The 19,637-nt window shown below is 51.2% G+C and overlaps 1 protein-coding gene across 5 annotated transcripts in view; it reads left to right on the top strand.

Annotated features, from left to right (window-relative positions):
- The first annotated feature begins 1 nt into the window (after position 1).
- Positions 2-19,637, top strand: part of B4GALT3 (beta-1,4-galactosyltransferase 3) — a 63,458-nt gene continuing 43,822 nt past the window's right edge. Inside the window, exons 1-4 of one of the 5 annotated variants that reach the window (XM_029580712.1) lie at positions 32-102; positions 15,313-15,538; positions 15,879-15,973; positions 18,649-18,748. Coding sequence is in view for 1 of the 5 variants with exons in the window: in XM_029580708.1 (XP_029436568.1) it covers positions 42-102 (61 nt within the window). In the remaining 4 variants the exon portion in view is untranslated. Of the gene's footprint in view, positions 103-15,312; positions 15,539-15,878; positions 15,974-18,648; positions 18,749-19,637 lie in introns of all 5 variants that reach the window. The other 4 variants (XM_029580714.1, XM_029580713.1, XM_029580711.1 and 1 more) reach the window with 4 other exon arrangements.

Below are 19,637 nucleotides of genomic sequence, written 5' to 3'. Positions count from 1 at the left end.
CGACGTCACGGCCCAGCTGCCGGGCGGACGATGCCGATGCCATGTTGCTCTGGGACGGATGGCAGCCGGAGCGGGAGCGGAGCCCCGGTGCCTCGGATTCAGGTAGGCGGCGGCGGGGAGGCCTTGCATCTGGAGGAGGGCAGGCGGGACCCTTTCCCGCTAGGTTTGGGGCAGGGCTGCGCCGGGTGATGGGGCTTGGAGGAGGGATCGGCAGAGGGCCGAGATGCGCGTTGCTGCGCTCCCCCCCCCCCCCCACCTTGTCCCTTTTGGGTTGGTATTTTCCGGCTGGCTCTGGTGGTGGGGGCGAGTCGTGCTCCGGTAACACCCGGCCCTCCTCCCTTGCCTGGACTGGAAATGTGGCTCAGCCGTTTGTTTTCTGTCTCTCTTGTTCCCTTCCCTGTTGTCAGGAGCCCAGGGGCTGCCGATCAAAGTGACAGCAGCCGCCGGGGAAGACTAGCCAGACTTCCACCAAGCAGCCCTTTAAATAAACCGGGGGGGGGGACGGGACAGACCTTGATCGACAGCTCTTGGGAGCAGGGACCTATTGGCCCTGGATTTTGAACGTTTGCTTGGGTTTAGCAGGGCTGGTACTGGTACATTGAGATACTCTCTATATTTTTAAAAAAAGGGGTCCAGGGAATCGGAAATGTTCTCCTCTGCACTGCCTGGTTCGGTTTATTTACCTTCTGCACGGGATGTACCCGCCAGCAATGCTAAGTGCCAACTCTGTGAGTGCAGTGGGTACTTGAGAAAACCCCTTTCACTGTGTCCAGGGGAGGGGGCGTTTAAGTTGAGAGTACCACCCCCACCAGTCCCTTTGAGCAGTTAGCTCCCATGGCTACTGAGCCTACAGATGGGTCCTGCATTTGAAACCCAGCGCGATGCACGTTGTCAAACGTTTCCGAAAAAACAAGAGGGAAGTTATCATTGTGGGAAGGATGGGTATCATCGATGCAGTGTGTTCAACGCTAGCAGAGAAGGAGAGATTATTGTGGAAAGGATGAAGATCATCAATGCTGTGTACTTAGCACTGCTGTATACTGTGAGCAGAGAAGGAGAGATTATTGTGGAAAGGATGGGGATCATTGATGCTGAGTGTTGCTCAGTGCTGCAGTATATGAGAGATTGTGGAAAGGATGGGGGATCATTAATGCTGTGTGTTGCTCAGCACTGCTGTATAATGCCAGAGGAGGGGAGATTATTGTGGCAAGGGTGGGGATCATTGATGCTGTGTGCACTTCAGCACAGCTGTATAATGTGAGAGATCTGAGATTGTGGAAAGGATGGGGATCATCGATGCTGAGAGTTGCTCAGTGCTGCAGTATATGAGAGATTGTGGAAAGGATGGGGGATCATCAGTGCTGTGTGTTGCTCAGCACTGCTGTATAATGTGAGAGGAGGGATTATTGTGGATAGGATGGAGCTCATCAATGCTGTATGCTCCTAAGTGCTGCTTGTGATTACTCTTTCCTGGGTAGCTCTAACAAAAATGAGATGGGCTGACATGCACCATAGATTAAAAAAAAAAAAGTCGATAGAATGCATTGATTAATTTCATTTTCCCTTGCTGATTCAGCTCTACTTTAATTAATGGAATCTGGTTTATAATTCTTGCACTGTTAAACCATGGCTCTGGCCTCCTCTGCAGCCAGTCGGAGTTTCAGGATATCCACCGTGAATGTGCATGAGATAGATTCTGCATCCGGCAAATGAGGCAACCAAAAAAAGTCTTTGACTATGAAAATAAGTCCGTCTGGGTAATTTATATCTGAGCAAAACTAAAGGGCAAAATATATATATTTTTTAAGAACTTGGAACTCCATGGCCATGCATGTGTTGTGGTGGAAGGCAGGACCGGATCAGGACTGGTTCCATACGACACAGAGCCAGATGGAAACCCTACAGTTCCCGCGCGCTCCCTTTGCCTCTGCTTTTACGCTGTCGCACTGGGCCCTGAATCCAGATCCGAGCCATCCAAGTTTAGGCAATTTGGGGGGGGGGAGGGAGGGGGGAACCAAAACATGCAGATGAATTCCGTTGTCAGACCGTACCTTGCCCTGCCTAAAGTGCAAATACGTGTCACACGTAAGGGATTAACAGAGACGGAGCCATGGCCAACGATGGCGGGCAAGCAGGATCAGGTAGTGGTGGCGGCTGCCGAAGGGGCCAGGAAGGGCATTACAGACATCGCGGGGGGGGGGGGGGGGGGGGCAGCGGTGAGCTAACCCTTGCCACAGGCCTAAAAGGAGGGGCACAGTCAGTGAGATGGAGTGCGTGTGAGAGAGACAGGGAATGGACGGGGGTGGGGGTTTGAGAGAGAGAGAACAAGCCCGGTGTTGCAGTTTCACTGTGGGGGGTGAGGGTGAGCGAGCTCTTAAGCCCTGGCTCCTGAGAGAATTTGTCGTGGCCCCCTCCTAAATATTCTGACAAACAGAGCAGGATTCTGCACTGGAATTGGGAAGCCTGGCACTAGGACAGAGGTCCCCTCTGATCCCCCCAAGGGTGGCACCTACTGCCGGGCCAAAACATGCAAATGAACTGTGACCCTCCCGGCTTTCTTTTCTCATAGTGGAGACCCAAGTTTGCACATCTTGCTTGTCCTGAAAAGCAGATTTGGGTGGAGGGTCTTGAGATCTGAAATTGGGACCTGACCCTCTTTTTAGGCCCCCCCCCCCCGTGGTTGATGGATATCGGGGGATCCATTTTCCTTTCGTACTTATAATAAGACCAAATGGTCCATCCAATCTGCCCAGCAAGCTTTCCCTAGGTTGCAACTGCTGCTCCGTGCAGTTATCTCAAGCTTTATGACAACTCATAAAAAAATTACTGCTGGCAACATTTTTACTGGGTGAGGAGCCTTCTTGAAAATTCAGACAGCGCTGCTTGATGTGCTTTGCTTATGGGCTTGGCTTGTGCTTTTTTTCCCCCCCTTATCTCTGCCTATCAGTACCCCAGACTTTCTTGGAAAGGGTTCACTGGGGGTTTATTTTGGGCCAGCATTGAACTCCCGCTCCCCTGGGCTTCCGGCTCTATCCGAACCGGCCTCCGTTCGCAATCCCCCCCTCCCCCCCACTGAGGTGACCGTCCTCAGCCTGAAGCCGAGGACGTTTCAGGGTTTTCTTTGTCCAAAAATTCGTCCTCGTGGGTCCGAAACTGGAAATCGATATCTCTTTGCCTTACATGGGCTCATCCGCTGGCTGTCTCATAACAAATTGAAGATTGCTTAGTAAAGTTTCCCCTGGAGTGACGACCTCGGCATTCCAGCCGGCCTCCATTTATTTATTTATTTATGAATAACTTTTCTATATCGAAGTTCAAATAACAGAGTTAATTATCACTCCGGTTTACATTGCAACCATAAAAACAGTGACAAAGTTGTCTTACATAGAACAGGGGAGAGAAAAACTTGGATACAGCTTAAGCATGGGGAGTAACGTGTCAAAACTGGTAAGAACTGATAAGAGTTGGCTTTTTGGGGTAACAAGGTATTCCGAGGGAGGGGGTAGGAATGAGGGGTTGGAAGGTGGGGGGGGGGGGGGGGGAGGGTAGCGGAGGGTTACCATAGATTTAATGAAACTAATATACATATATTAAATAGCTTAGGCAGCGGAAGAAAAAGTGCTTAGGCATCTGAGCTTAGGAAGAGAAGCTCAGATGTCCGGAACTGGGGGAATTACTCTCGGCTCCAGTTTATCTGTGTCTGCCCATATTAAGGCCGTCGTTAAATCTTCATTTGTTTTTTAAATTACACATGATCAGGAGACTCCGTCCACTTCTAGATTTCAATGACTTCCTCACTGTCCTTCAATCTTTGGTACTCAGTGCCTTTAGATGATGGTAATTCGCTTTTATCGTGGACTCTCACCGAATAGGCTTCATCCTTTACAGCTAAGTAAGTACCAAATGCTGCTGCTGCGGGTATTTTAACCAAGACGTCTTATTGTGCGAGCAGATCTCCCCACCGCTTTTGGCTAAATTGCAGCGGTTACCTGTTTTAAGTGGCGGCTTCGATTTGAAATAGCAAATGTAATCCCACCGGGTTTAGTTTTTGAAGATAGCAACTGAGGGGTGAACACCTAGGATGACCAACTGACCGGCTTGGAACTGGCCAGCCCAGTTTTACAGCTTGTAAAACCTGGTCAGCAAGGCCTGGCCTGTACCGAGCCAGCCCGGGGGCCAATCGGCAGTGGAAGCAGGCAGCCTTACTAGCCTGGCACGAATCAGCTGCCTTCTGTTTGCCTTGTGGCGCTGGTGCCGGTGCATTTTCCATCTTTTCCTCTTCTCCTAACTCGACCTCCCGCTGCCGGCCTGCCGCCGCCTCCTCCCTGGCTTGGTGGCTTGCCTGGGCTTTACTGTGATGGCTCCAGAAAGGCCGGCAACTGGACTGCAAAGCCCAGCCAGGGCCCACCTGCTTGCCTCATTTCCATGCCCGACTGGGGCGCGCAGCTGGGCCAGGACCGTGCTGGGGGTGCTGGCGCCATGGCTGCCCGCGCTATTGCCTGCTAGCTGCGCACGCTGCCTTGCCTCGCTGCACTCGAGCTGGGCGCCGGAGTCCAGCTCCAGCCGCCCTCCGGATAAAGTTACCCTGCTTCTCTGTTCTTCACTTTCCCCTGTTCCTATCTCCCCACTTCTGTTTGTTGGGACACGGGCAGTGCCCCAGTCAGGAAAGAAATGCGGCGGGTGGTGTGTGTGTGTTTGTGAGAAGTGGAAGAGAGAGAACTATGTGTGTGTGAGAGAGGGTGAGAGTGTGCGTGTGTGAGAGAGGGCGTATGAGAAACATGGGTGTGAATGAGCAGGAGAGAGAAAAAGAACCTGGATATTTATGGGGGAGAAGGCATAGACAGGAACTAGAAGGCCCCCCTCAATATGGTTCAGGGGCAGTGGGAGCACATATATATATGCAAATAAGAGGAAGGGGAGGAGCACAGTCTGACCCCTTCCCCCAGCCCTCACGTGTCCAGTTCAGGGCTGGGGAAAAGTTGGGCGCCCTATGAACCCCCTGCGGAGAATATACAAGCCTGGCCGAGATTCCGGCAGGACACCTCGCACGGCTGGATCTCAGCAGGGATCTGAGGCGGCCCTGAACACACCTGTGTATAGGCAGGTTTATAACACTGAACCTAATGCTCGACCTGCCAGGCCTTTGGATTCATGTCTTTGCAATCATGTGTTTTGTTAAATTCTTTGGTTCCAGCAGCTCTAATGTGTGATCTAATCCTTATCGGGCCGATACAGTACAGTGCACTCCGGCGGAGCGCATTGTTAGCCGGCATTTGAACGCGCTAGCTTTACTCCTTATTCAGTAAGGGGTAATAGCGCATCCAAAACGCAGGTCCACCCCCCCCCCAACCTAATAGCGCCCGCAACATGCAAATACATGTTGATGGCCCTATTAGGTATTCCTGTGCGATTCAGAAAGCAAAATGTGCAGCCAAGCCGCACATTTTACTTTCAGAAATTAGCGCCTACCTAAAGGTAGGCGCTAATTTCTCCGGGCACCTGGAAAGTGCACAGAAAAGCAGTAAAAACTGCTTTTCTGTGCACCCTCCGACTTAATATCATGGCGATATTAAGTCGGAGGTCTGGAAAGTTTAAAAAAGTAAAAAATTAAAAAAAAAAATTAAAATGGGCCCCGCGGCTCTCGGGTCGAAAACCGGACGTTCAATTTTGCTGGCATCCGGTTTCCGAGCCCGAGGCTGTCAGCTGGCTCGAGAACCGACGCCGGCAAAATTGAGCGTCGGCTGTCAAACCCGCTGACAGCCGCCGCTTCCTTCAAAAAAGAGGCGCTAGGGACGCGCTAGTGTCCCTAGCGCCTCTTTTTACCGCCGGGCCTAATTTAAATACATTAAGATACGGTATCGCGCGCACAGGAGAGTGTATGTTGCTATTTGTCAAATTTTATGTTGCACTTTTAGAAGTCATTTTTATCTGGGTTTTTATGGAATCCGCCTTGACGCTGCCTTCTGTGGAAAATGGGAATTACAGATTTTTATAAATTCGAAATTCAAACCACGGTTCTCTAAAAGTCAGCTAAGCATGGACCCTGCGCCCGGTCTCTAGGTCTCACCCTAGAGCGATGGTTCTGATTCCCTATCTAACCCCCCCCCCCCCCTCCTCTTTCCAGCCCGGGGCAGAAGCGTCCTGGGGCAGGATTGGAACTCGGCTTTTCCGCCCCCGATCCACCAGGGCGGGTCCGAGAAAAGTCGGGCGGGGGCGGAGGGAACAGTGGCTTCCGCTCTCAGCTGGCGGCTTCTGCTCTCCGAGGTGGCTGCAGGCATTCACAGCCCCTGGGGTGGAGGCCAGAAGGGTAGTCCTAGTGATTGAGCAATACCCGGCGCTACATTTAGGACCCCGCCACTGCAGAGTTTCAGGAGGCCTGGTGCACTCCCTTTTTGACCGAAGACCACCGGGGCAAGGACGGACTATAAAATGCGGGAAATCCCCGTGATCGGACGGGAGAGTTGGCTTCGCTAAGTGCATTTTCAGGGAGGCAGAACAGGGCCCTGAGTTTATGGGAAAGACGTGGGATCTTTGCTGGCGCAGACCTCACGCGGGTTAACTCTGACCCTGAAAAGTGGAGTGGGCCGAGGTGAAATTTTATGTTGTTAGATTATAAATATTTGTAAACCGTTTTGATCAAATTTTATTTGCTGTAACGGTATCTAAGAAGTTTTTAAATAAATAAATGAACAGCCGGAGCGATTGCCCGATGCAGGCTGAGGAGCGAGTTCTCTTTGGGGGGGGGGGGGGGGGTCAGCTTTACAAGTTCTCGGGTGTTTTTTTTATTTCAGCATAGGAGGTGGGACGGGACGGTGTCTCCGTCCCAGCCCGTCCGGATGGGGCCGACTCGAGTCTGCCGGCCGGGATCCCGTGCAAAAGGCGAAGTGGAATGCGTGGCTCCCGGGCTTCCTGATTCCGCCGCTCGTGCACACGCAACCCTCGCTGCCTGTCAGGTACTGCAGACGTCTGGGAGCCCTTTCACGTATCCTGCCTCTCACCAAAGAATGGGCCTCCGGGCGGGGATTACAGGAAATCTTGAAAACAGATCCCTTACCGCTCGGTTTGAGGGGGGCGGCATGGTCTGATCGCTTCCCGTGCACCTTAAAGTGATTTCTAACAAGGAAATGAGATTTTAGTAAAGACATAGCCCCTTGATATGGGGGAGGGAGAAAATAGCAGCCCAAAGGGTGGTTTCTAAATTCAAAAAGAGAGAAAGCTGTAGAGCGTGAAGTTCACAGTCCCCACAGGGGGCGTCCGGAATGCATTGAGTTCCCGTCTCCTCCGCTGTCGGTGCAAGCAGTCGCTGCTCTCCCGCTTCCTTCAGGCTGCTCGGGTCGATGACACCCCAGGGTGCACCAGACTCCTAGGGCACCTGCTCTCTCTCCGTGGCTCGGGGGGGGACGGGACGGGGGACGTGGCTGCTGCGCTCTCCTCAGTGGCTTTTTCCGTTCAAGACCATAAAACTGGCACCGAGCGCAGGCATTTTGATTTGTAAAAGCAGCACCGCAGCCAAAGCGCGGTGACTTTTGACAGGTGCGGCGTCGCCCAGGGCAATCCGGCGCTCAGCCTTTTGGCGAGGATCCAAGCTCAGTGGGTGAGCCAGGAGCTGGGGACTTTGGCATTTTGTCTGACGGCTGAAAAGCCGTACAATGAGAGGGGGGGGGCCTGCTGCTTCCGGACTGAATGGTAAGGGCCGTGGCCAAAACAGAGGCCAGGATCCGTGTGCCGCAGGCTGTGCATTTCAGATCGTGTTTGGCACCAGCCCCGGCTTTCTTGTTAGCTCTCTGCAGAGCCCTTTGGGCGTTTGCTGCTGCTCGGTCTCTTCGAGGGTTAACTGGCTGAGAGGCTGTGTTCTGGGGTTCAAGGGTCAACACCAAAAAAAAAAAATAACCGGCTGGCCGGGGTGTAGATAGGAGTGACTCATCCCATGACCTCCTGCCAGTCTCCTATCTGCTGAGCAGAAAGCCCTGCAGCCTTGCTCCTGGCCAGGATTTCTAACCCTGGCCTCCCCTTCCCTGCACATCCCACTGGGTAGGAAATTTGCTGGTTGCTCGGGCTTTCCCTTCGCTCCCAAGCCTTTTCCTAAATTCTGTTAACAGTTTTCCCCCCATGACCTCCCCTGGGAGGCCTTGCTCCGTGCACCCACTGCTCTGTTCACTGGGAAATATTTCCCACTGTTACTCCAGAGAAGGATGACTAAAACGAGAAAGGGGAATGGAATGGCGCCCCTAAGAGGAAAAGGCTAAACAGGTTAGGGCTCATTGGCTTGGAGAAGAGACGGCTGAGAGGTTTTATGAAATCAGGAGTGAGGTGGAACCGGCAAACAGGGAATGGTGGTTTAGCCTTTCAAATATTACTAGGAGTAGGGGATGCTTCATAAAGCTGACAGATAGCACATTTCAAACAAATCAGAGAAAGTATTTTCTCACTCCACACACAACTAAACTGTGGAGTTTATTGCCAGAGGATGTGTTGAAAGCAGTTAAGCATAGCTGGGTTTAAAAAGGATTTAGACAAGTTCCTGATGGAAAGGTCCATAAACCACTATTAGCCATGTAAACTTGGAAAGCCACCACTTAACCCTGGTTATGAGCAAGAAGCATTTATTTATTTATTTTATTTGAAGGATTTATATACCGGAAGTTCCTGTATAATATACATATCACCCCGGTTTACAAGGAACAGTAACTATCGCTTCATTTAGCGGTTTACATTGAACATAATTAATCCAAGTAACAGAATAATATTGCTAAACAGTTAATAAATAACATGCGAGTTAATAAGTAAATAACATGGTTATATGTTTGTCAACATAATTATATGTTTAAGTACAGTTCAGTATTGATCCTCCCCTCCTCTGAATACCTTGACAGCATGGATACCGACTCTAACATGTGGACTATCTCTAGTCTGGACTACCTCTAGTCCGGAATTTGTTTCTCTCCCTTTAACTTAACTTTATATTTCTCTTCTAGCTTCCTAAGCTTCCAAGTTCACAGTCCTCGTTGTAATGTAACTTTGTTTTTTCTTCCTTTATCTAGTTATTTTACCCCTGTTCGATGTAAACCGTCCTGATATGGTATTTAACCATGAAGGTCGGTATAGAAAAATGTTAAATAAATAAATAAATAAATCTCTTCAGGAAGATATATGCTGGGGGAAAAACGGATAATATGAAAATGCCTTTCTTCCTGCTCTTAGCTCTAAGGGAATGCTTGTTTGAACAACCAAGTCTTAAGTTTCTTTTTAAATGTAGCGTGGCATGTTTCAAGGCGAAGGTCTGGAGGAAGCGAGTTCCAGAGTGAAGGGCCTGCTGTGGATAGAGCGCGTTTCCTCAGAGGATTTCGCCGGTTGGGTGATTAGTCTGTTCTGATATGCGCTTCTAGTCAGTTTCACGGATGTGTGTAGCTGAATTTGAAACGTTAAATTGAGCGGAGCGATGTTATATAAGGCCTTATGTATCATCATTAAGGACTTGAATTGGATCCTGTATTTAATCGGAAGCCAGTGGAGATGATGGATTGGGGTGATATGGTCTCTTTTTTTTGGCATTTGAGAGAATTCTTGCCGAGGCGTTCAGGACCATCTGAAGTGGTTTTGTGGTGCATGCTGGTAGGCCTAGAAGGAGAGAGTTACAGTAGTCCAGTTTTGGGAGTATGATGGCTTGTAGCACCATGCGGAAGTCTCTGTATAGAAGGAGTGGTTTTAGTTTCTTTAAGGTTTGTAGTTTAAAGAAACATTCTTTTGTTGTGTTATTGAATCCGTTCTTTAGGATCCTGCCAGGTACTTGTGACCTGGATTGGCCACTGTTGGAAACAGGACACTGGGATTAATGGATCCTCTGTCTGACCCAGGGTGGCATTTCTGATGCATCTAACCCATTGGAGCTTCATCTCTTCACCCTCTCCTTCACATCTAGAGCTTCCTATTCCACTGAGAAATGTTTGCTCCTGTGCGTTTATTTATACCTTCTAGGGCTGCCGACTATGGGGTGGGGATGGGTGAGCCCCCACCTTCCTCTCGACTTCGGGAGGTGCCAGCCGGGGTCCGTGGGGAAGTGCGTGGCTGTGCGTGCTCTGCCGCCAGCCTCCTCTCAAGATGCACCCAGTTCTCCCCTGCCCTCCACCCAAGAGGGGCCCTACGCACACACACACCCCCCCCCCTCCCCTCCCCCAGCTTCTGCCCCTTCTGGAGCAGCTTGTAGCGGGCTCTTTGGGATGCGGCATATGCAGCCATCTGCTTGTATCTTGCACAGCACTAGGCAGACTGATGCACTCCCCAGACAAGTACGCAGTCCTTACGCTGATATTTGTGCAGCTGCAGAAGGTGAGCAGGGGCTCGTGGGACCCTTCCACTGGCCTCTCGTCCCGTGTAGCGATGTCAGCCCCCCCGCGCGGGCGGCATCTGCTTCCTATTCCGGATGTGCCCGTGTTGTGCCCGCCGGGCAGGCTGGACCCCACCCCCCGGCAGGGCTCCGTTTACGCCGGGCGAAGTGCAGCAGGGCGGCTCGGCAGAAGGACCGAGCGTTCCCGCAACAGACGCCTTGTGAAACCGCAGGGATGCGGTGGAAGGGCCGAGCAACCCTATAATGTGTCCGCCCCCCGCAAAACGGCGGGGACTTTGTCGAAGGCCTGAGTGGTCCTGTGATGGGGGGGCTTAGTAGGAGGGCTGAGTCTCCATGTACCTGCATCAAGCCCTGTCTGAGAGCTATTGCTGGCTGAGCCGCTCTTCGGTGGGGTCCGGTAAGAAGTAGGAGCAGCAGTTTTGCAGCTCAGGAAAACAGTTTTATTGTTTTCAGGGTAATAATATTACACCACTGGTGTTTGTGTTTCTGTAACGCTGTGTGCATAGTGCGAGAACCTCTCTGGCAGGGCATGCGCTTCTGCTCTTTTCGGCTGGCTGCAGGACCCCTTTCTGTTCTCTTAGCAGGTTTTGATTGTGAGACTTTCTCCGATTGGAATTGCTGTATCCCTGCTTTGGGTGCCTCTGGGGGTTTCTCCGAGGTCTCGCTGTATCCACTCCGGATGTGGTTGCACATATGTTTCTGAAGGATTATGTTGCAACAAGGGTGGTATTTGTGTTCTGTTTCACAGCAAGTCACTAGCTAAATCCAAATTATCAATTCACTTTTTATTAGGGCCTAACCCTAAGGGGGGAGACTTTTGAAAAGTCTCTGTTCTAGAAAACCGGAGATCACCAACACGAGCTTACGGTAGGGCCATGGTTAAGCGCACAAAGCATGAATGCAGCATGGACTGCTGAAGACAGCGGCATCTAAGACACCCATAGTATGAAAACAGCATGAACAGCTGAAGAGAGACAGCAGTGCCCAAGACATCCAAAGCACGAATACAGCACCGAGAGCTGAAGAGAGGGAGACTGCAGCATCCTGAGATACCCAAAGCATGAATAAAGCACAGACAGCTGATGAGAAAACTCAGGGGTGGAGACAGTGTCCCGAGACACCCAAAATATGAATGACTTTGTCCAGGTACCAGAAGTGTACCGCAGTTTTCTGTGCTGGTAAGGATAGAGAATGCTGCTGTCATTCTCACGGTTGTACAGTAGAGGAAGTTGAACTGCAGGGACTTGGTCAAAGTCTCACACGGGGGTGGGGAGTGGCAGGGCTGAATTTGAACTCTGGTCCCGAATCCTATATATTACACTGCTTTAACCACTCGACTGCAACCTCTCCCTGCAATCCCATTATCCTGGAGAAACTTATGCAGTGGAAATATGGATTTATTAAAGGTTTTCTTTTGAATGTGCTTGGCAAACAGCCAGATGGTGGATGCAAACCCTTTCATTTTATTAGGGATGTAATCAGCGCGGAGGGAGAGAGGGAAAGAATCCAATTAGTGATTAAGAAACCGCACCAGACTCTCATTAATATTTCCAGAGCAGCCTCACTGCAGCCGGCCGGGCAGGGAGATTTGGAAACAGAGACCTGCCAAAAGCCCGTGGCAGTGCTGGATTCAGCCGGGAACTTCGCCCATCTCAGAGAAAAACTGGCCCGAGGAATTTTGCAGCCTTGAACGGGGGTGGGGGGGCATTCAGGTTGCCGTGACCTTCTCGCTCCCAGCAGAAGTAGCTAAAGCAGTTCACTTTTGAAATGCAGAAACATGATGGATCTGATACCCCCCCCCCCAATCATCTTAAGATTGTTCCATGTTTAAAGCAGTGGTAACATAGAAGCTGAAAGCTCCGCTTGTCCCCATCACGAATGAATGCCTGCGCCTCTGTTCTAAATCCCGGCTCTGTGATCCTGGGGCGCGTCCCTGAATCTCCCGAGCTAATCCTCTCTCTGTGTGACCCTGAGGAACTTTCCCTGCTGTATGAAGCAGCTTTTTCTGAGAATGAATTGTCCACATGAAAATCCAGGAAGAGGAGCATCAGCAAACCTGAGGGGGGAGCTAGGAGGGGTAATGGGGAAGCAGAGTGGGAGAGATGGCATGGCCTGTATTCTGGTACGCACGGAGTCCCTGGCAGGGATTGCTATCAAAGGCTGCCTCCCTTATAAGATTTATTATTTATTTATTAGATTCGGGGACTGGAGGTATTTTCCCTGCCCCCAGAGGCAATGGAGGGTGGAGTGACCTGCCCACCGTCACGAGGAGCAGGCCTGCTCTGGCTGGTTCATAGTCAGCTGCTCTCACCACTAGGCTACTCCTCCGTGTTTTGTCCAGCCCTGCATAGAGAAAGGGACTCACCATGCTGGGTCAGACCGAGGATCCCTCAAGCCCAGTGTCCTGTTTCCACCAGTGGCCAAGCCAGGTCACAAGTACCTGGCAGGATCCCAAGGGGGTAGATAGAGTCCAAGCTGCTTATCCCAAGAATAAGCAGTGGGATTTCTGCGGCTCCACCTTAATAATGGTTTATGGACTTTTCGCCCAGGAACTTGTCCAAACCTTTTATAAAGGCAGCTGCACTAATTAATAGCATTCGCCACAGGCTCTGGCTACGGATTCCAGAGCTTAATTATGGGTTTCCTTCTGTTTGTTTTAAATGTATCACCCGGTAACCTGAGCGCCTGTCCCCTGGTCTTTGGACCCGTTGAAAGCCTTCCCCAGAGCTCATTATTTTACAGACCTCTGCCCTTCCCTCCTCTCTGCCTGTGCGGATCCCACGTCGGGGCTGCGCTGCCCTCGCATTGGGGAACACTCAGGTGTAACCAGGGGCATCGCAGGCATTGCCGAGTGCTTAAAAGGGTCCTCCTCCTCCTCTGCTTCCCTCTCACCCTCTTCTCTCCTTTCTTTCTTTCTCCTCCCCAGCTTCTCCAGTCCGTCCCCCCCCCCCCCCCCCCCCCCACACAAAAAAAAAAGAACGATCCCTGGCGGTTCCTGCTGACCTTAGGGGGGATGGCACCGGCCACGCTGGGAGGATGCACGGGGGGGGGGGGGGCGCTGCTCCTTCCCTGTCCGGGGGGGGGGCTCCCACCCCTGATGAGGCGGTAGAGGGGGAAGGGCGAGGAGCTGCAGAGCGAGGGGATTTACAGGGCCTGGCCACCCTGAAGGAGGAGAGGTCCTGCAGCTGAATTGTGAATAGATTGCAGTAATCTAAGTGAGAGGCGATTGAGAGAGCGCAGGAGCGTTTTGGTGGCTCGGAAAGGAAGGGACAGATTTTAGGAAGCACCTACCCACTGTAGCAGCTTAGAGACAGGGACGGCAGGAAGCGGGCTCGGTCAGCAAGAGGTTTTACAATCTTCTCAGTCCGGCTCTCCTCCTCCCCCCATCCCCACCTCTAGCTCTTATCTCACCAGCTGCACGCCCCCTCCCACGTGATTCTCATGCACACCCCCCCCCCCCCCATATACCCTGATTCTCTTTCATCACTTCAAAAAGCCCAAGTCTGCCTTGTTAATTTCAGGAAGATACTGCACTCCCCTCCCCTTCTCTTACTGGCCCCCCCTCTCGCAAACCCCCCCCCCCCAGCATTCGCCTCCTCTTCTCATCATCCCAGCCCTCTGTGGAGTCCTGGCATGGCAGGGGGTGGTTGTGTCTGGCCCAGCCCCTCCTGTTGAAACAAGGGGAGGGGGTGGCAGGGGATGTGAGTAGAGTGCAGTACACAGCAGAACAGAAAAACACTCCTTTCTCCCCACACAAGCTGCCTGCAGTGTCTGCTTCAGCCTCACCCCCCACTCCCCCTCCTGGGGGGGGGGGGGGGGACGTGTCTGGAACAGGCACTGCAGAGGAGAAAACAATTGCCCTGCTCCCTTCCCCCCAGGAAGGGGAAGGGGTAAGAGAAATAAAGAGATGTGGGCCTAGCCCCGTGTGCGCTACATGGCTAGCAACACCCCTGACGGGAATACAGAAGAGGGGACAGGGTGGTGTGCGAATCACCCCTTTTCCCTCTGTCCTGTAGTGCCCCTCTCTGACTTGCTACCCTGGGCAGGTGCCCATTTTGCCTCGACCTGGCTGCACTTGTTATATATATATATATATATGTATATATATATATATATATAAAAGCGGAATATTTAAAAAATAAATAAATAAAAATTTATATAATATATATATATATATAATTATAAATTTTTTATTTTTTTAAATATTCTGCTTTTTACATATTCTGCCTTTTTTATATATATATATATATATATATATATATATAAAAGCGGAATATTTAAAAAAAAAAAATTTATATATATATATATATATATATATATATATATAATTTTTTTAATTTATTTATTTTTTTAAATATTCCGCTTTTTTTTTCCAGGCACTTCAGAGCGGATTGGATTCAGGAAGTGTAGGTATTTCCCTTCCCCAGAGGGTGCTCAGTCTAGGTTTGTGCCTGAGGCAATGGGAGAGGGAAGTGACTTGTCCAAGGGGGTCACAAGGATTTGAATCCTGGTTCCTAGCCCACTGCTCTAAGCACTAGGCCACGTGATGGCGCCCGAACTCGATGAGAAATCCCGAGGTGCCTTTCCTACAGGGGGCGCTAGCCACAAAGCTGGCAGGGGAAGAAAAAAAAAACCAACAAAACAGGAAGAGATTCACCATGCGGGTGACGCCAATCCACAGGATAAGGGCAGCGGTGCCCACACAGCACGTACATGGCAGCATCATGCACTCCGGAAAGCTGCTGAGTACACTTCCTCATTCCTTGTTATCCCCCTCCCCCCCCCCCCCCCCCATTCTGTTAACCTCTGTCTGAGCAAAGCCAGAAAGTTGGCAAGCGTTTACAGCTGGCTCAGGCATGGGTGTCTGCTCCCGTTAGCCAGACAGAAGGCTTTGCTTGAACGCTGCAACGCTGCTCAAACCGCAAAGCAGACAGATGCTTCCTCCTTTTTTTTTTGCATTTTCACAGATTTTGTCCGTGTACCAGGCCCTTCCTCTGCGGGCAGCCAAGAGCGTTCAAAGCATCCGTCGGAGAGCTGAGGTCGCAGGGCTGCAGGTCATGCGATTGCTAAAGCTCCCGTGACCTCTTTGCTTAATAAGCCGATCCCTTGCCAGGAGGCGGGGGATAGAGCCCGGACAAAAGATCTGTAAACATTGCCAATCTCAGCGGAAGGGAGAGCGGTGAACTTGGAAATGTAAGACAACCTAGGATCAGAGTTCGAATTTCACGCCCCTCCGAGCAGGTCACTTTAGGGGCAATTTTAAGTGCTTTTTGGGAGTTTGGATCCTAAACTTTTAAGTCCCTAAAAAGTGAGTTGCTGTGGGCTTAGCGCTGCTTTTAAGCAAAAGGCATTAAGGCCTGGTTTGCTTTCCCCCCCCCCCCGCCCAGACTCAGAATAGGGAAAAAGAAAAACCTTAGTAAATGTGCCCATTGGACCCCTAAATCCAGGCAAACGAATGGCAAATTTAGGCTCCTGGTTTTGTCTGAAAATTACCCTAAATGAACGCGCAGAGCATTTTTTTTTTTTTTTGCAGAATTGACTCGCCCGCATCACCCCGGTTCCCATCCCGGCTCCGTCATTGGCTCTGTGTGACCCTGGAGGGGATCACTTTCCGGAGGTTTGGCCCGGGTAAATAGATATTTATCTAGGTAGATTGTCCCGTTGGATAGTTGCTCTCACTCGGTCCGGCTAAAAGGCTGCACAGGCCTCCACGGACACAGCCTGCTTTCAGCTAGATCCGGAGGCGGAGGTGGCTATTCCTGGGGAAAAACCCTCACACGGATGTGGGTTTTCCAAATCTGTGCGTGGCGTTCTGCGGTCATTTTTTTTCTGCCTGCGCGAATTGCAGCTGCCCAGGAGCTGTGGACTCTGCGGCCATGTTGGGCTACTGACAGTGGCCCCCCTCCCCTCTTTCATCTCCCCTGGGCCTCCGTTCCAATCCTGGCAAGGCCATCGATTCTCCGAGGGCAGTTTTGGAGGGGATTTTCTGCGGGTAAACAGGTGTTTACCCGCAAAGGAAGCCCCCTGGAGTCTTACTCCCCCGCCCCACCACCACAGGGGGGGGGGGGGAAGCAGTGGCACCAGGATTGCTGTAGCAAAGTCTACAGAGGGAGGTTTGGTGGGTTTTTTTTAAACCCCCAACACGTTGCAAACTCTTCTGGGTACTTACGTACCCACAATCCCTATTGGACATAAAATCTTGAGAAGGATATTTTAGTGTGTGTATGTGTGTGTTCCCTTCCAAAATGAGCTTGCAGTCTTCCCACGGGGGGGCCCTGAACATATGGCCCTACCTGTAATACAGTAACCCAGTGAATGCCGGTACAACACAAAATGGCCCATCCAGTCCGCCCATAATAAATTCCCCATGGAACCAGTCATTCACGTCCCCCTCACTCACCCAGCCCCCCATAAATTCTCCACTGGTCCCTGTCCCCAGCCGGTAAAGTACAGGCCGCCTCTTTAAGACAGAATCGGCTTTGCTCGCCTCTGCGCAGGCCGGGGTGCGCTGTCCTCAGTCTCCTTGGACCGGGGTGTGCGGGCCTGGAACTGCAAAACACGGCTGCTGATTTTCTCCTTGTGAGTGGAAGGAAGGGAGCAACGCCACGTGTTCTCCTCACTCGCATCTCTCCCTCTCCCCCACCCCGGCACCCCCAATCCTATCTTCTCGCCTCCTTCTCCACCCCCTCCGATCGCAGACTGCCCCCCCCACTCGCTCTGATCATGTCACTCGCATGCCATAGTCTCTCCGATCCCTCGCTCGCTCGCAGCCCTTTTGATCACTTGACGCCCTTTCCCCCTCATAACCCACAGGCTCTCCGATCGCTTCACTCTCGTTTGTTCTCTTACATCCCATCACTCACTTCCACCCCTCTTCCCCCCCCCCCAATCCACTCATTCTCTCTCTTGGCCCTTTTGCCCTCCCCGGCGAGGTCACCAGCAGCAGAGGCGGCAGGGCCTGAGGATGGCAGCGAGATAGGCAGGAAGCCAAAACGCACCCAGGAGGGGCAGAAGCAGTGGGGCTGATAGACATCCACCCCCATCTCTGTTTTATTTATTTTATTTTTTTTACCTTGGCTGTTGTCCCTCACAGCCTTCTGGAGTTGTGCTGGGAAATTGCACAGAAATGAAAGCCAGGTGGCTGCGCTTATCTCAGGGTGAGCAGCTCCAACTCTCTCTGATCTTCTCTGCTTCCCGCCAGGGCCAAGGGGAGGGGGGGGGGGCCCGGAAATGATCCATGCAACTGCCGGCTCTGAGGTACACTTCTGGCTCTGCCCCGCTTGCTTGGGTCCCCAGAGAAAAGGTGGCAGAGCGCAGGGGCTGAATTAGCACGGGGGGGGGGGGGGAAGGATGAAAGCTGTGAGCAGAAGCACCGCTCGTCAAGGCCAGGGTTGAAGCTTTGACCACCGACCCTGTTGCTGACAAGTTTCAAACTCGTGCTAATCCAAACCCTTTTGTGTGTGTGTGTGTGTGTCCATAGCTCTGCAGCGTCTGCTTCCATATCTGCCCCTTCCCTTCCCCCTTCTGTCCTCTGCAATACAGGAGGAGAGAGCCCGGATTAGGGAGCAGAGTGGCTGTCAGTGTTCTCCTCTCTGTGTGCTCCAGGCTCCCCCTCCCACTCCACCTCCTCCCATCCCTGCAGGCTGCCTGGAGGGGAGGGGCTGGAGCAGAACATGCCCCCCCCCTTCAGCCTGAAAAGAAGGGCCGGAACTGCCCCCTCCCACAAGTTAAGCCCTGCCTAGGGTGCCTTTAGGTTCAGCCTTTTGGCCTTGCTCCCATCACATGCTCCTGTAAAAAAAAAGAAAAAGAACCACACCTGCTAGGTCTCGGTAGAGTCTTGCCCGGCTTTGTCATCTGCTTTGCCCATCGCTAAGCTGAAGTAGGGCGGTGACAGGATTTGATGCAGTAAAAAAAAAAATAAATAAATTTCCCGGTAAATGTGCTAGTGTGAAACCAAAGGCTTATTTCGTGAGGGCCCGCGGTGCCAGCCGGGGATGGGCAGTGCCAGAGTAGAGTTGTAGAACTGGGCGAACGTGACGGACCTGCCGGGGGACGTCTTGGAATTCCCATGCACTGTGAGCCGGGAGGCGGTAGTGGTGTCAGTGGTAAATGGTGAATACTCCCCCCCCCCCCCAAGAGTTCCAACCAAAGGAAGATCCTAATGACTTGGGCCGGTTTTGAGGAAATCACCCCGGGAGTCGGCGAGCTCCTGCGATTTAGTGGGGGATTTTTTTTTTTTTTTTTTTTGGGAACGCGGCGGAAATCTGTTCACTGAGGGGTCATTGTTGTTTTAATTTTTGTAGTGTGCCGATGGCTTGCATCCCGCGGTCCAGGGTGGACGTAGAGGCTTCAAAACGGCGATTCCAGTGAACGGTTAAGTAAAGTCAAGACAGGATTCAATAGGTAAGGGAGTTCCCTGCCCTGGAGCTTTACAGCCTTTAAATGGGAGGAAAAAGGGAGCTTACAAAAGATTATGAGGGGAGGGGGAATGCAGGTAGAATTACTCCCCCGAAGACATAGAGGTCTGTCATGTCCAGCCTTCAATCTTCTGATTGACTGCCCGAGGCCCTCCCTGGGAAGGAGGGGATGATGCATACAATGTGCCGGGAATTAGGTCAGAACACAAGACAATGGACTTGAGCATATAGAGATGGGCATATTCTGTGACTAGCAGCCTCAGTGATACTTGATAGTCGCAGGACCAATAAATACAGAAGATCCAGTCTCATAGAAGCTGACAATACAGTGCGTCTTCACCCGACTGTGAGAAGAATTCCCTGCCCGAGGTTACGGAGCCTTGGTAAATAATAGTTCTTTCGGAAGTAAAAATAACTTTGGGAAAATAAACATGTCTTTCTCATCTGGAAAGTCCCTTGTTAGTAGGAAAGCAGGTTGGCAGGTAGTCCACAGGCCTTCTTACTCTACTAAGTGATCATCAGGCAGACATTCGGCCTTAATACTGTACCAGCAGGTTAGCAAGTAGGCCGCAAGTCTCGAGATTTGTATCACTAGCAGGTCGGCAAGTATTTATTTATTTATTTATTTATTTATTTATTTATTGGTTTTTATATACCAGAAGTTCCTGTATACAATACATATCACTCCGGTTCACATTTAACAGAGATAACTATCGCCGGGTAGGCGGTTTACATGGAACATATCAAATATAAAGTAATGAACAGAAGAACTATAATACAGTATATATATTATATTTAGAAACAACTAAGATCAACTTAGATAACAACTTGGAACAAAACTGGTTCGTTTTGTTCCAAGTTCGTTACTCTGCCAG

The sequence above is a fragment of the Rhinatrema bivittatum genome, chromosome 16 (genome assembly GCF_901001135.1).
Source record: "Rhinatrema bivittatum chromosome 16, aRhiBiv1.1, whole genome shotgun sequence".
Taxonomy (NCBI): Eukaryota; Metazoa; Chordata; class Amphibia; order Gymnophiona; family Rhinatrematidae; genus Rhinatrema; species Rhinatrema bivittatum.
The sequence above is the reverse complement of the archived record's forward strand: the minus strand, read 5'-3'. Positions and strand labels throughout refer to the sequence as shown.